This window comes from Callithrix jacchus, chromosome 17, assembly GCF_049354715.1.
Source record: "Callithrix jacchus isolate 240 chromosome 17, calJac240_pri, whole genome shotgun sequence".
NCBI lineage: Eukaryota > Metazoa > Chordata > Mammalia > Primates > Cebidae > Callithrix > Callithrix jacchus.
The window spans coordinates 52,662,406-52,675,696 of NC_133518.1; the positions used below are offsets into that span (position 1 = coordinate 52,662,406).

The 13,291-nt window shown below is 37.9% G+C and overlaps 1 protein-coding gene across 2 annotated transcripts in view; it reads left to right on the forward strand.

Moving 5' to 3' along the window:
• The first annotated feature begins 53 nt into the window (after nucleotides 1-53).
• Nucleotides 54-13,291, forward strand: part of MRPL3 (mitochondrial ribosomal protein L3) — a 40,690-nt gene continuing 27,452 nt past the window's right edge. Inside the window, exons 1-5 of one of the 2 annotated variants that reach the window (XM_002759617.6) lie at nucleotides 54-289; nucleotides 1,320-1,504; nucleotides 2,477-2,568; nucleotides 4,423-4,521; nucleotides 12,929-13,028. In XM_002759617.6, the coding sequence (XP_002759663.1) occupies nucleotides 198-289; nucleotides 1,320-1,504; nucleotides 2,477-2,568; nucleotides 4,423-4,521; nucleotides 12,929-13,028 (568 nt within the window). In that variant the 5' untranslated portion in view covers nucleotides 54-197. The remainder of the gene's footprint in view (nucleotides 290-1,319; nucleotides 1,505-2,476; nucleotides 2,569-4,422; nucleotides 4,522-12,928; nucleotides 13,029-13,291) is intronic. The other variant, XM_008983839.5, reaches the window with a different exon arrangement.

A 13,291-nucleotide genomic window follows, 5' to 3' on the forward strand; every position in this document is an offset into this window, starting at 1 on the left:
AGTGATTCCAGTGCCCGGAGTTCATTGTAAAACGGAACGGAAGTGGGTTCGGAGGCTCTCTTTCCGTCGCGGAGGGCATTTGCTGGCAGCCTTTGCGACGACTCCCCTACGGCAGCTGCGTCCGCGTGGCTGTGGTGTGGGGACACCCTGAAAGCAAAGCGGCTGGGCGCCTGGAAGTCGTCCTCCTCAGCTAGTCCATGCCGGGTTGGAGGCTGCTGACGCAGGTCGGCGCCCAGGTGTTGGGTCGAGTCGGGGACGGCCTGGGTGCTGCTCTGGGCCCGGGGAACAGGTAGGAAGGTGTGTGAGAGTCTCCTACGTGCACAGCCGCGTCCTGGAGCAGTGGAGTGGCCTGGTGCAGTTGGGGCTCCCTTGGGTGGAGGAGGAAGGGGCTCTGTTCAGACGTGGGACACCGAGCAGTAAAGGCCGCTAATCTAAGGAAGCACGTTCTAAGGGATTGAAGTGGTGATTTTTGAAAAACGCTTATGAGCCAGCCACTAGCAACAAATGCTAATAGTACCAATCATATCTTCCAATTAGTGAGTGTTTGCTAGGTACTAAGCACCTTGCTATGTGTATTAGGTACCTTATCTCATGTAGCCTCACGTCTGCAAACTAAGGTTTACAGATAAAACTGAAGGTTAGAGAGGGGAGTTAATGCGCCAAAAGCCACTCAAACTAGTAAGTGGAAACTTGGGAATCTAACCTAAATTTACCCAACTACAAAAGGAGAGTCGACTGCAGAAAACTTTACTTCTGTTTTTACCCTCCATGCAAGAATTAAACTCCTTCCTGACCTCCACTCACTAAGGTCTTTCTTGGTACGTTTACCTATTCGTAGGTTATGCCTTTTTTGTATCTTTGAACTTTGCACACCCAGTTTCTTCACTTCTTTGAACCTAGGCCGTGTTATTGCAGGGAGGAGGTGAGCTTATTACACGACGATCAGTATGCCACATCCTCCCACCTCCACTGAAAGTAAAACTGTTAGGTACATGTTCACATGGCTCAGTGGCTTCTCATTTCTGAAGGTAGGACTGGGTTTTTCGGCGGAAATGGAGGGGGGCATCTGTTTATCTGCGAGGAGAAAATTTTTTTTCTCCAGGGTAACCACTAACAGTTTAAATGTGAGCCTTATCAGAAGGAATGTTGGGGGCGGTGAGGGAGAGTTTGGAAGGATGGAAAGAAGGTGTACAGAATCCAAGCCCTTTCCTAAGGCCCTGACTACACTTTCGAATTTGTGACTTCCCTTTTCTGTATTAAATGGAGGAACTTTTTAAATTGTGGTTTGGTTATTTATTTTTTTTTTTCCTTTTTTGTAGAACACACCTCTGGCTTTTTGTTAGAAGTCTTCATGGAAAGAGTGTTACTTGGTGGGATGAGCATCTTTCTGAAGAAAATGTCCCATTCATTAAGCAATTGGTCTCTGATGAAGATAAAGCCCAGTTAGCAAGTAAACTGTGTCCTCTGAAAGATGAACCATGGCCTATACATCCTTGGGAACCAGGTGATTATTTTGTATTTGATGAGCTCTCGTTTCCTAATTATTGTGTGGCTGGACACATTTAAAATCTAGTGACTGCTTGATAAATTTATCATTTCTTGAATTTATTTTTCATGTGCTATGTCTGTTTTATTGTGGTTTGGTTTTGCAAGTTTATTTCCAACTTCCTAGTGTAATTTTAGTGAATGTCTGGTGATTAATAAAGATCTCCTTGAGAAGCTGTTTTATAGGTGAAAGGGGAATCATTCTGCATACATTCTTTTGTTTACCTCAGCTGAAAAGAATATAAGTCGGGAAAGAAAGGCTGGAAGAGTATGATGTAAATTGTAATGCATTGCTTGGATGTTCAGTTGGGATGCTCTAGCACTGTAGCTTGGGCAAGCATAACCCCTGAATCCGCTCTTTGTGTCCAGTAGGTTGCTAAACCCATGTGTGGCCAGACCAAGAAGAATAAGGCCTTTTCTATTGAGTGTGTGGTTCCTGGTTAGGATTTATTGTGACAGTTGAATTGGATACTTAACAAAACTTCTTTGGCAACTTTACCAATTTATGCAAGAAATCTAAGTGTCTTGTTGTAGACTGACATTTTAGCAATATATGACCAGTTGTGGCATCTCTATAGCCTCAGCTGGCTTCTTAGGGTATGAGTGATAGATGTTTTCCAGTGAATAAAGTTGGATAAGAATTGATAGTAGGAAAGCAAAATGATGCATTTATCATGCCCTATATGAATGCTATTATTTCTAACTTATCTATTTTCTTTATTTCATACATTTATATTTGTTCGTTTTACAAATATTCGTTGAGTACCAGTGTCATGCCAGTAGAACAGTCCTGTTTTACTCTGTGAATATATTAGTGTATTTCTTACATGCCTGCTCCTCATGGTGAAACCTGTTTTAGGAAAAACGATTTCATCATGTTGGCAAATGTTGACAAAGCTTTTGTTCACATTGCTTTGGTTTTAATTGCCAGGTTCCTCTAGAGTTGGCCTTGTTGCCGTGAAGCTGGGCATGATGCCTTTGTGGACTAAGGATGGTCAGAGGCACGTGGTCACGTTACTTCAGGTAAGAAAGAATGTAAGGGATATCTATGTGTTCCAAGATCTGTTTGTGTAAACCTCAACAAGCATTTGTATCCTGAAACATGGAACTGTATGGTGGAGAAAGGGGTAATGTTGAACATAAGTAGTATTAAAGAACTTAACGATGGTTTCACGAGTGTTCTGACCCTTGCCTGAGCAATGACCTTCTGATACTGGTGTTGGGATAACTGGAGCAATGAATTGTTTTTTTAAGTATAACCTAGCTTTTTACAGATCCACTTGTTTACTTTATAATAGGAAAAAATCTCACTCCCATTTTATATTCTTTTATGGAGTTCTTTTAACTCCAAATTACAGTTTTGATCTTTTTGCTAACAGAATATAATACTCTTGTCTGGTGAAGATGTATTTTGTTTGCTAAAATAAGCTATACTCTATCAGATAAGAATGTGAGTCCTGAGACCAGAATACCTGAGTTGCAGTCCTGATTTTGCCACTTGCTGGCTGTGTTCCTTAGAATACTGCGCCTCATCTGTAAAAGATACTCTATTCTGTAAAAGAAATAATTATGACCTACCTCAAAAGGTTGTTGTATAGATTGCACAAGATGATAAATGTCAGGCACTTGAAACAATGTTAAGTGTCCGCTGAATATTAGCTAATATTGTCTTTATTATTGTTATTGTTGTTGTAGAAAGATCACTGATAAGAGATTATCACTTCCAAATCACTTTGAACAACTCAGTTGATCCTTGGGGCTTAGTCTTAGGCAAGTAATGATACAGGTGATGATTATTTAAGAGCTCACGCACCTAAGTGCTTTGGAGTGCTAAAAAGGCACAAAGAATCTGTAGACCCTTTGCAAATTATTATTGGCTCTCAATGATCAAGTATAAGATAATAGTTTTGTGAACTCTGAAGAAATTGGGGGTGCTTTCAGGAATGGCTGGTGAGATTGTAAATTGGTACAAAACCATTTTGGAAAACATGTTAGCATTATGTGGCAAAATTGAGACAGGTAAGCTTTGTAGTCTAGCAATTCCACTCCCAAGTATTACTAGATAACAGTAGCATCACGCTTAATCCCAACAAACTGGAAATAACCCAAGTGTCTGTCCACAGTGGAACAAGTAAACAACTCATGTTATATTCACATAGTGAAATGCTGTACAGCAATGAAAATGAACAGAATAGAGCAAAGTATAGATGAACCTTACAAATACGTTGAGTGAAGTAAGACATGGAAGAGTAGGTAAAATCTGATTCCATTTACATAAAGTTTAAAGCAGGCAATTCTAAATGTGTTATTAAGCGATACTTTCACATATAGTAATTATTTGAAAAAGTAAATTGTTACCATAAATGTCAAGAGTTATTTCTAGGGCAGTGCTTCTCAAACTTTAGTGAACCTCAGAATCACTTAGAGGTCTTCTAAAACACAAAGATTCTGATTCATTAGGTCTGAATTGAGGCCTGAGAATCGGCATCTTTATTAAGTTTTCAGGGGATCCTAACACTGCTTGTCTAGTGACTATACTTTGAGAACTCCTGCTCTGGGATAAAAACATGAGTTGGTGATTGGGGAGAGACACACACCGGCTTTTGGGATTTTAATTCTTGAACTGGGTAGTGGTTACATTGTACATTTTGTTTATACTCATTTTGTCATATATTTATGTTCTTTTCTGTATGTTGTATTTAATCATTTCCTTTAAAGATTTATGTTTTTAAGATTGTGGTTGGTGTTAGAGGAAAGATGAGGTAAGTAACTGTAGGGAATTCCTATTCGTCCTAAGGTCTCAATGTGGCTGGTTTGTGATGTTAAAATATATATTGGCACAATTGTTTCTTTGTTTATTTATTTATTTATTTTTAGGTACGAGACTGTCATGTCCTAAAATATATTTCAAAGGAAAACCATGATGGAAAAATGGCAGCTCTGTCTGTCGGAGGAAAAACTGTATCACGTTTTCATGTAAGGACGTATTTTCATAGCTAGAATACTGCATTTTTTCATTAGTTTCAAATCTGGATGAGTTTATGTTTCAAGATTGTTCCACAGCCACAAACTTGCATTTATTTGTGAGGTAAATTATGTATTTGGGGGAGGCAGTCTGGCCCAGCCATTTTGCCCAGGAGTCTGGGAGACTTTTGAGTTTGTTATAATACTTCTCCCTGTATCTGGAACAGGTAATTTTACCTCTCAAAGCTGTAGTGTTTGTATATCTGTACAATGGGAATAAAAATATTACTTCCCTAATAGGTTTATCACAAGGATTAAATTAGGCTTTTCAGATGTGCCTGGAATATAGTAGACAGTAGATTTGGTTATTTTGTTATTATGTTTTATTTCACTTTCTTCCTATGGAAAATTGTCTTAATGCTTGACACAAAGAACATGTGGAAATTAGTTTCGTATATTCTAGAAGGAGCTTTCAGTTTTTGAGAGAAAGCTGTATATGAACCCACATCAGATTTTTTAATCAAGCATTTTTTTTCTGAGAAGAGTACTGAGTTTGTAGTTTTAAGTTTGGAAAAGCTGCCCATTGAGTATCCTGTACTGAATAACTAAAACCAGAAAATCTTTCTTGAAATGGTGATGGTTTTCACTAAACACCTTTCAGTTTACTAGAACACGTTGCTTGTTTTTGTCATTGTAAATTGTTTACGAAATGAACATGGCAGAAATTAGGATACAACCCATACTCTCTGACTGTCAAAACTATCAGATTGTTATTGTGTGCCTACTGACTACTCTACTTTCTTATCATAGTTAACTTTTATTGAATGTCAGGTGCATAAGCATTAGACCTTTTTCATTTGTTTCCTTACGTAAAGTTTTCAGCCTCTGAGGCTAACACAGTTACCAAACTCATTCAAAGTCAACCCCTGGTAAGAAGAGACAGAGTGACAGACTTCAGAGCCTTACTTAATGGTGTCTTGATATCTACCCACTGGGAACTCATAGGCTAGTGAGGAAATAAACCAGCCATCCCAGTACAATACTATAAATCCAAGGAGCATAGAACCAGAGACAGCCAGTTCTGCTAGGGAAAATCCCAGGAGGTTTCACAGGGAGAACAGAAAGGAAAATGGGTGTTACAGGCGTGCCAGAGAGAATTGCCTCTGCAAAAGCAGAGACAACATGCAAGAGCATGTGTGTTTGGGAAGAGAAGTGTGATGTGGCTGCATTTTAGTGTGCAGGCCTGAGCCAGCTGGGGGAGGGTCGTGAAGCTGCAGCTGTCAAGGTGGTGTGTGAAGGAGTTCATACTTCATCTTGTAGACTTTGAGGAGCTTTCTAAATTCTTAAACTAGGTCAGTAAGTTGTTCAAATTGTTAAATTAATTAACTAAAATTTAAAAAATCTGATAGGAGGGAAGACTTTTTAGGAGATTGTTTTAAGAGACCAGGGGAGAGTTGATAAGAACCTTTAGAAGCAAGCCCAGTTGTGTTGAGAGTGGAAGGTGCAGGGATTGGAAAGGAATGGGTGGGAGGATCCAGCTAGGTCAATGCCGATGCCATACCCTGGGATAGGAACAAAGAAGGGAAGCTTTGGAGGCAAGAGTTGTTTGAGGTGTTCACAGGAAATCTTAGTTCTATAAATGGTGAGAAATATTGATTGGTCAATGAGTGGTGGTGGAAGTCATTGGAATCTGTGACATGGTTTATTTTGTTTTGTGTTAGAAAAGTTAGCTATTTTGAATATTATGGTAGTATAGTCCATTTATGTTTTTTTAAAGCTTTATAGTAATATCTATCCTGCCATCCTTGACAGTTTATTGACTAACAAACTTAGGTTTCAAATAACTCCCTAGTAATTATAAAGTACAATGAGATAGTTATGGGAACTTTAAAAAAAAATCAAGTGTTTCACTTTTTAAAAATGTGTTAATATGTACCAGCCTTCATATGAATAATTCTTTGGTTTGATAGAAGCCACTGTTTTCTAATTGACTGTACTTCTGTGTTTTTGTGATGACTAGTGTGATCATCTTCATTTTCATTACCAGTTTCGTAAATTGATGACTTCATGACCTTGATATTTCTAAATCAAGCATGCTAGGGTAATCCATTCCCAGCAGGTCTGTAAAGATTGCTCCCTCTGAAATATGAGTTGGTGAGAAAACCAGTGATGTGGGATCAGAGGAGTTGAGTTCTAATCCTGATTTCTACCTTTAGGTCCCCTTTACTCACCTTTTGAAAATCTATTTTCTTACTCATAAAAAAAGGGAATAGGACTTGATGGTCTCTAAATTATCTTTTAGTTCTGAAAGTCTCACATTTGGTACTCTGAAGATTTTAATTCTCCAGAACAACTGTGGGGGAAAAAAGTACATGGGAGCTGTTTACTCTATTTTACTTAGTGATGAAGATGTGTTATAATCAAATTTTATGAAAATACTTAACAGTATTACTATAGCTTAGTAATAATAATTTAAAAATTATAGAAATGTTAGGTACTACATTTTCATATTTGAAGCCATTCATACATTTTCTCTTTAGCTTATTCTGATAGCTTTATTCTCCTCAGTGGTTATATAGCACAGCAGGGTGATTTGGATGTTGTGTTCTAATGTTGCAGTGGATTTTGACCCACTTAATTTACATAAATTTCACTTATCTAGCATAGAAAGTACTGCAAAGGCCCTCCTTGTGTGATTTCTTCAAGATACAAAATTTCTGAGTCCAGATAACATTTATTACAGTATCAAGAAAAAGCCTTGTCTATAAACTGACCTTTATTCAGAATGAAATGTGAAAATGAAGTTTTACTTTGTAAGTAAAGCATTTTTGTTTGAAAATGAAAAAGATTTTTGAAACTAAAAGTATACAGACTTCCATATTATAGCTCTCAGAGAAAATGCAAGTAGATTCATTATAGAGGATTTTTTTAAAAATGAAGACCTATGAATATAAAATTTTGTATGTTAACATTTGGAAATAATTAAATCAGTTTTTTTATGATAGTGTTAGTACTTTTTTTTTGATCTGTAAAGAATTTATGCCTCCAAGGAATTAGACTACATTGCCTTTTTTATTTTGTGCCTTATTATAAATAAAAACTGATGTGGTACATAGTGTTTTTGAATGAGTAAGTCAAGTGGTCCTAAACATTGATTAAATCAATTCATCTTAGGAGCAGAGGCATTTGCATTGTGGGAAGGATAATTGCAGAGAACTTTGAAGTGGGGGAAAAGAATGCAAACTCATAGATGGGATTATCCAAGTGTGACAATACTGTCAGTCTTTTAAATTGCCTTTTGAAGTCATTTACGTATTTAGAAGCTTGAAAAAAAAAAGCCTTTTACACTGCTTCTGGTTTTAACTCTACTTGAGCATTTGGTTTTCCTCCTGACTGAGACCTAATTAGTTTTATAATATTTTGATTTTAAAAGAAAAAAGTACTCACTATTAGTGAAATTGGATGATAATTAAGAAGTATGTTATACCTGGGTTCTTTATGGTTTAGTCTAAAAAGTTACTTAGGTTGAGATGTTTATATTGTCTGTTTTGTATTACTAAAGAAGTAAAGGGTTTTTCTCAGAAGCCTCCAGATATTCTTAAACTTGGCATTAACAAAATAATAATATGCTTTTAAAATCATGTGAATATGTGAATGTCAAAAATAAGCTTGAAGACTATTCCAAAATTTAATAAATCTGAAATTGATACATCAGGAAAATAATTTCAAGGATCTATACTCTTAAATGAAAATTTTGTGTTTGCTGTTGTTGCAGAAGTGAGTATGATTGAAGATGAAAAGCAGGGGACTTGGTAATTGTGGTGTTGGGTGTTAGTGTTAGATTTCAGCATGTGGGAAATAAAACCATAGAGAATGATTGGGATGAATTTGTGTTACTCTTGTGGAGGAAAAGTTAGCTTCTTGGGAGAACTCTATGATATATAAAATAGTCTTCAGTGGACATCAAAGTAGAGCTTCTTGGCATTTGTTGTATGGCTCCACTGGAGAGCTCCAGGGAGATTCTTATTAAGTTGTAGATTGATAGAAAAATTAAAGTTCTGTGCTTACAGGCCAGTGCCACCCAATTTCTTTTCACCTATAGGCAACTGAGTAAGTTATAAAGGGGTACTAATGGTTTACATTTTAAACTGAGCAAGTAACTAAAGGTTACTGAATATTCACATGTTCTACAAAGAAGTCTGACCATACAAGCACTCCATTGGAATTTGGGGGGAGGACACTTTGTTATTATCAGTGTCATCTTGAGTGAGTTAGGGTTTTTTTATTCCTGGTTTAAAATTATGAGTAAGTGTTGGTTTGGTTTTCTAATAGTTTAGCTTCTTGCCGATTTGTTCATCCTCAGAGTAAGTCATGATACATATTTTAGGCTTATAATTTTACAGTAACTAGACCTGAAGATAGAGACCACAAACACAGTAATGTCTTGTTCCAAGAACTGATGCAGCAGAATAGAAAAGTGGGAGGAGTTAGACAAACTTTATACCCAGATGGATGCCTGTCCTTTATCTTCTGTTTGTTTTTACCATTCGTCCCTGCTACTGTACTTAGCTATAAAGCTAGAGACACAGATGAATAAAAAACAGCCTCTGCTATCTAGGTGCTCACAGGTCAGCATGCTGACCAACATGTGAGTGGATAAGTATTTGTGATACGGGCAATAATTGAGATACATTCAGTGTCTAGTGTTGTTACAGACAAAGGAGCAATGTGCTCTCGTAAGGCTGCTCAGAGAGGGGTCTAGATAGGAAATATAACGGAATTTAGTATTAAAGACATGCATTTATATTTCCCAATGTGAAGAGTGCCTCTTTCACCAGAATAAAACCAACACAGATATATCTACCTGCTGTTCCCTCTTCCTCAACTTTGAAGCTTTGGAGATGCAGGGTTAGGGAGGAAATCACAGCTAAAGAGAGTGGCGCAGATAGATCCAGGTAAGCATACATAGAGTACCATAGCCACTGGAGGCCTGCAGTTTCTTTATGGTTAGACAGTAGAGAGAGAAGGAAGAGCAGGAAAACAGATATACCTATGTTAGTTATATTGTGATGAAAGAGGCACTCTTTACATCAGGAAATATAAAGGGGTATAACTTTTTTGTCAAGTCCTGTAGCAATCTATATCAAGTCGTAAGAATTAAGATGGGGGAAGACCCAGGAATTATAAGAAAATAAGATGTCCATAGGTTTTGTTTTTAATGACACTGGTTGTAGTGATATTTACAATAGCAGGACAGAAGGCAGGGGTGGAGAGCAGACAGCAGGATCTACCAGGAGCTTGGGATATAGCAGCAACTAAAGTAGGTCTTTGCTTTCAGGAAGTTTACATTTAGGTAAGTTTGGGGGTGAAATGGGGAGGCTGTTGCATAGAACAGGGGTCCCCAACTGCTGGGCTGCAGACTGCTTTGTAGCCTGTTAGGAACCGGAGACTGCACAGCAGGAGGTGAACGGCAGATGGGTGAGCATTCGTTAATACCTGAGCTCAACCTCCTGTCAGATCAGTGGCAGTGTTAGATTCTCATGTGAGCATGAACCCTCCTGTGAACTGTGCATGAAAGGGATCTAGGTTGCATGCTCCTTATGAGACTCTAATGCCGGATAATCTGAGGTGGAACAGTTTCATTCTGAAGCTACTTTTCGTGCTGCCTCCACTGGTCTGTGGATAAATTGTCTTCCATTAAACCAGTCCCTGGTACCAAAAAGGTTGGACACTGCTGTCATTGAAGACATAGAAACAGTAAAAAATGTGTATCATGACATGAAGATAAGTGCTTTGAAGGGTGGTACTAAAAATGTAAAGGACTTTTCAGAAGTTTCCTGGTATGCTTAAAAAACTGATATTAATAAAGTAATATTTCTTAATAAAATAATAAGTTTGAGGGGATAAGTGACAAAAAATGGTGCTATTTCAGATTAATTATATAAGGTGATATTTTGATGGATACCTGAATTTATGTATGGGAGCTAGTCATGCAAAAATAGGGCAGAAAAGCATTCTAGGCAGAGGCAATAGGATGTGCAAAGGTCTTGAGGCCTGTGTTTGATGTGTTCTTGGGCCAATACGGGAGTGCATTTTTTCTAAAGCAGGGTGATTCAAGAGTAGAGTGAAAGATGAGGTCAGATTGTGTAGAACCTTTTAAACCATGATAAGGACTTAGAACTTGATTCTGCAAGAGGTAGAAGCCACTGTATAAATATGATACAGCTCAAGTTTTAAAATGATAATGCCAGCCTGTGAATTGAGAACAGACTAGAAAGTCAGGAGTTTGGAATTTTGGAGACCAGTTAGGAGGCTGTTTAAATTATCTAGGCAGGGCCAGGCGCGGTGGCTCAAGCCTGTAATCCCAGCACTTTGGGAGGCCGAGGCAGGTGGATCACGAGGTCAGCAGATCGAGACCATCCTGGTCAACATGGTGAAACCCCGTCTCTACTAAAAATACAAAAAATTAGCTGGGCATGGTGGCGCGTGCCTGTAATCCCAGCTACTCAGGAGGCTGAGGCAGGAGAATTGCCTGAACCCAGGAGGCGGAGGTTGCAGTGAGCCGAGATCGCGCCATTGCACTCCAGCCTGGGTAACAAGAGTGAAACTCCGTCTCAAAAAATATATATATATCCAGGCAGAAGACAGTAGATGAGGGTTGACATTGGGTGGGATGGTAAGTGGTTGGTGTGGACTGTATTTTTAAATAATCTGGAGGAATTGCTGATGAATGGGACGTGGAATGTGAAGAAGAAAAGAATCAAGGGTGACTACAAAATTTTTGCCCTAAACAGAAGCATTATAGAGTTGCCTTTTTTATTGAAATTTGGAAGGCCAGGGAAGGGCTGGCTTGGTGAAGGGAGTTGAGTTCAGTTTTAGACATGTTAAGCTTAAGTTTCTGTATGACATTGAAATGGAGATAATGACTTGGCAGTTGGACATATAAATTATAGTTCAAAGTAGAATTTGGAATTGAAGTTAGAAATGTGGGGATATTCACATATATGAGAACTGAAAGAGTGGTAACTGGAAGCCAAGAGAAAGTCTTACGTAGAGATAGCGGGTGACCTGTGTTATAAGCATTGCTGTTAGATTCAGTAAAGTGAGTATCAACCAGTGTGGTTGACCATATGGAGATCCTTGGTGGATGACAAGCACTTCCATTGAGTGCTAGGGGCTGAAAGCGCCTGATTAAACTGGGTTCACAGAATGGGAGGAGAGAGTAGACTCATCAAGTCTTTCAAGGAGCTTTGCTGTAAGGGGGAGCAGAAAAATTAGCTAAAGATTATGTGGTCAAGAAAAAGTTGGTTTTAATATGTGAATTATTGTGACATGTTTATATAGTGATAGGAAAGTTCCAATAGAAAGGGGAAAAAAGGAAAATTTCTTTAGAAGAGAGTGGGGACAATTTCAGGAGGAAACCACTGAAAGGTGTGAAGGAATTAGTGCTTTTATTTATTTATTTATTTATTTTTAAGAAAAAAAAGAAAGAGAGAAAGAAAAATTTAAAAAAATAGAGAAAGAGGGAGAGAGAACAGGAGTGTTGCTTTATTGCCTAGGCTAGAATGCAGTCTGAAGAATTAGTGCTTTTAATAGAAGTATGGACAGTTCATCTAGCAGCATGATTTCCAACCCCATTTTGACATAGAAATCATGTCAGGTGCTTGAAAATTAGCAATGCCTGGACCCCACACCAGACAGTGAAGTTACAGTCTCTAAGAGAGTGCCCTTGGCATTGGCATTTTCTAAAACCTCTTCATATGCATCTCTTGTAACCTAGAGTAGGGTGGGAGGATAATGGTATTAATATATGAGTGCTGGTATAGACAGTTTGATTTGGTAAGAGCGTGGGGAAGTTCTCTTAATTCTTTCACTTGATGAACTCAAGGAGGAAGAGGAAACGGCTGAAGATTTTAGAAAAGGATGTGACATAGTTTCCCTAGAGAATGTGAAAATGATTTAACCAGAGATAGGTAGATTGGCCAGGCCACATTTGAGATTCTCAAGTTTGTGGACATAACATTTAAATATAACATACCATATTTTCTTTCAGTTGAGAATAAATGCAGAATAGGCAGAGTTGGTTTTTCGGGGTTGAGGTTCTTGATACAGACAGTCTCCAGTCGGAATTTAAATATGAGCACAACTCTTTATTTTTCTGCAGAACAGAGGTCTTTCCTAGTGTACTATATTTGAACACTATGTACATGGTTGAAATCTAAGTAGTAAGATTATTCACGGAGATGTAATAACATATAGCTATAAAATCTCACCTACCATAAACAAGGGAAATTGGGTGTCCTTTGTTCATTAAGGAATAAGGTATGCTTTGATTTATTTTCTGGGATATTAATAACTTGGTTTAGAGCTCTATGCATTCAATTCCACCTTTATTTTCAATGTGCTGCTTTTCCTCTAGAAATCTACACAGATATTGGAATTTTACCGAGAACTTGGATTGCCGCCAAAACAGAAAGTTAAAATCTTTCGTATAACAGATAATGCTGCACTTAAACCAGGTAATCTGAGGTCAAGGAGAGGAGGGAGGTAAAAATACCCAAATATGAGATTTGTTTAATGTCAGCCCTTTCAGTAAAGCTACATCTAAAATGCATAGTCTCAAACACTTGTTTTTACATAAAAAAAGCCATATCTGATTTAATCACTGGGAGCAAACAAGTCTTTTTTTTTTTTAAGTAGAAAAACCTGTAGAGAACTCTTTGCTTTCTGTGAAAGAGGGAGGAACACTTTGGTTTTGTTTTTTTTGTTTTTTGTTTTTGTG